Raw genomic sequence first — 2,197 nt, 5'->3', positions numbered from 1 at the left:
AAGTGCCTCACCCCAAAAAGTGATAGTTTATAGAAGTTAAATATTCTGATGCTGTATGTTCGGCAAATGACTCGAAATCTCACCAAAAATAATTTCTAAAAAGCCCCCAAACAATACAGTCCCCCCCCCTTTCCCTGGGAGGAATGCAAAGTGTCCTATCTTCCCGTCCCCTGGACGGACAATTACGCAAATCTCACCAGAAACAGAAAACCCCCGCAGCACTCAAATGGGGTGGAATGAAGACATGGTGTTGTAGGTAAATATTGTTTTTTATTATTATTATCAACTAACAAAGCTCGATCGAAGCGACAACAGAAGAGCTGCCATCCTGTCTCGGCAGAACCACGATGTGATTTGACTACCACACAAAACACAAATAAAACAACAGTATGGCCGTCATGTATCTATCCTATTAACACAATATGTTTCTTTGTGTCCACAACGGCCTTCACTAGTATGATTCACCTTGGCATAACAAATGCCCGCATTCACATACCATCACAACATTTGACATCATTTAAAACGTGAACAAAAACAAAAGACAACCGGAGCTATAAGAAAATAGAAGGTGCTATATTGTGCGCATCAAGTTCTACAGTTTTTGCAGCAGTCGCTGGGATCTGTTCTCCCACTGCGAGGGCACAGTGATGGTGTCTCACCCTCTTCTTGTGTTGGAACTTTTTGTATCAAGCCCGCTGCATGCCTGGCACTTTGTTGCTTGGCGCCTCTGCCCGCAGGAGCCTCTCGCGGCCGAGCAGCCACTCCTTGAGGTGGTTTCCCTTTCCGCCCATATAGGCGCCAAGAGCCCCGTTGCTGCAGACCACGCGGTGGCACGGGATCAGGAGGGGGGCCGGGTTGCTTCGCATGGCGCCCCCTACCGCCCGGGCGGCCTTCTCGTTGCCCGCCAGGCTAGCCAGCTGCTTGTAGGAGACCGAGTCGCCGAACTTCACTAGGCTGGAGAGGGCCAGCAGTACCTGGCGGGTGAAGGAGTCCTTCTCGAAGACCGGGTGATGGAATGGGGGCAGCGGGAGCTCGCCAACCTTCCCGGGGTCTGAGAAGTAGGCCACCAGCCAGGCCGCGCACAGCTTGAGGGGCTCGGGCACTTCACCGGGCGCAGCCTGGAGCTGGCACTCTAAGGGGCTGGCATCCCTCACCGGCTGGGGCGCAGCGTCGGCCTGCAGCTTCACCTCGTGGACCCCGGCGGCGCACCCCGACACCTGGATCAGGCCCAACGGGCTCTGGAGGGACACGCGCGTCTCCTGGCACGCAGCCAGGCTTTTTGGCGGGAACTTCGTAGCCATCGCTAGCAGCTAAGACGCGGGTAATCACCGGACACAGTCTGGGGCGGTGCTGTGGGCTCGGGGTCTTGGAGCTGCAGCCTCTCTGGGAGTGATGTGTTCCCACCGCGAAGTTCAACAGCAACTGGTGATTTCTACCGAGCTCTGTGAAGGAAAAACACGAGTCACAAAGAGGTAAAAAAATAAATAAATCAAACACGAGCCAGCCCACATAACCCATTGGAGCAAGCGACAAAAGTTATCCCGCCCCAATTCACAGGCATTTTATCTAGAACGGGAAACCAGGTGTATAGGGAGGTGGCGGTGTGAACGAGAGTTTTATGGCATATTCTGTAGCCTCCATCCGTAAACGGCAGTACAGGGTCAACTGGGGACACAGTTACTCGGCTATTCATGTCGAGGCAGAGAGGAGCAGGGTTGGAATGGAAAGTTGTTTACAACGAGAACCAGGGGCCTGAATCTCAATGCCAAATTCTTTGGATACTTAAGAGCTTTTATGAAATGACGGTGAAATGAATTATGTAATGTTGTATTACTTATTTAGCTTAATATATTTGTTCAAAATGGTAAATGTATTATAAGCTCTTATTCCTATTATCCAAATCTATATTTATTCATTTTTACTTTCTATTCGAACTCATGTTTGTAAATTCCTTATCAATTCAATTCAAAAGTGCTTTATTCGAGTATTACTCATAAAAGCAAAACAAACAAACATATAATAAAAACCAATTAAATTTACATACTCAGTCAGACAAGCACATTACACAATTTTAACAATTAAAAGCTATTGCACAATTTAGGGAATTAAAAACGATGACACATCATATATACAGGTGCAAAAATCATTACTGTCAAAAAAAGAAACACCAGAGGGGTGATATTCATAATAGCAATAA

The 2,197-nt window shown here is 48.0% G+C and overlaps 1 protein-coding gene across 1 annotated transcript; it reads right to left on the bottom strand.

Annotated features, from left to right (window-relative positions):
* Nucleotides 1-257: 257 nt before the first annotated feature.
* Nucleotides 258-1,412, bottom strand: LOC147748053 (methylated-DNA--protein-cysteine methyltransferase-like). Its single transcript, XM_086936381.1, has one exon. It carries the CDS (start codon nucleotides 1,299-1,301, stop codon nucleotides 687-689), a length of 615 nt encoding a protein of 204 aa, XP_086792507.1. The 5' UTR covers nucleotides 1,302-1,412; the 3' UTR covers nucleotides 258-686.
* Nucleotides 1,413-2,197: the final 785 nt, after the last annotated feature.

Source organism: Lissotriton vulgaris, chromosome 1_1 (genome assembly GCF_964263255.1).
Source record: "Lissotriton vulgaris chromosome 1_1, aLisVul1.2, whole genome shotgun sequence".
Lineage (NCBI taxonomy): Eukaryota > Metazoa > Chordata > Amphibia > Caudata > Salamandridae > Lissotriton > Lissotriton vulgaris.
This window is presented reverse-complemented; position numbering and strand designations above follow the sequence as displayed.

What these genes read in the sequence shown, in the direction of transcription:
- LOC147748053 (XM_086936381.1), bottom strand. Translation starts at nt 1,301, where the DNA reads ATGGCTACGAAGTTCCCGCCAAAAAGCCTGGCTGCGTGCCAGGAGACG.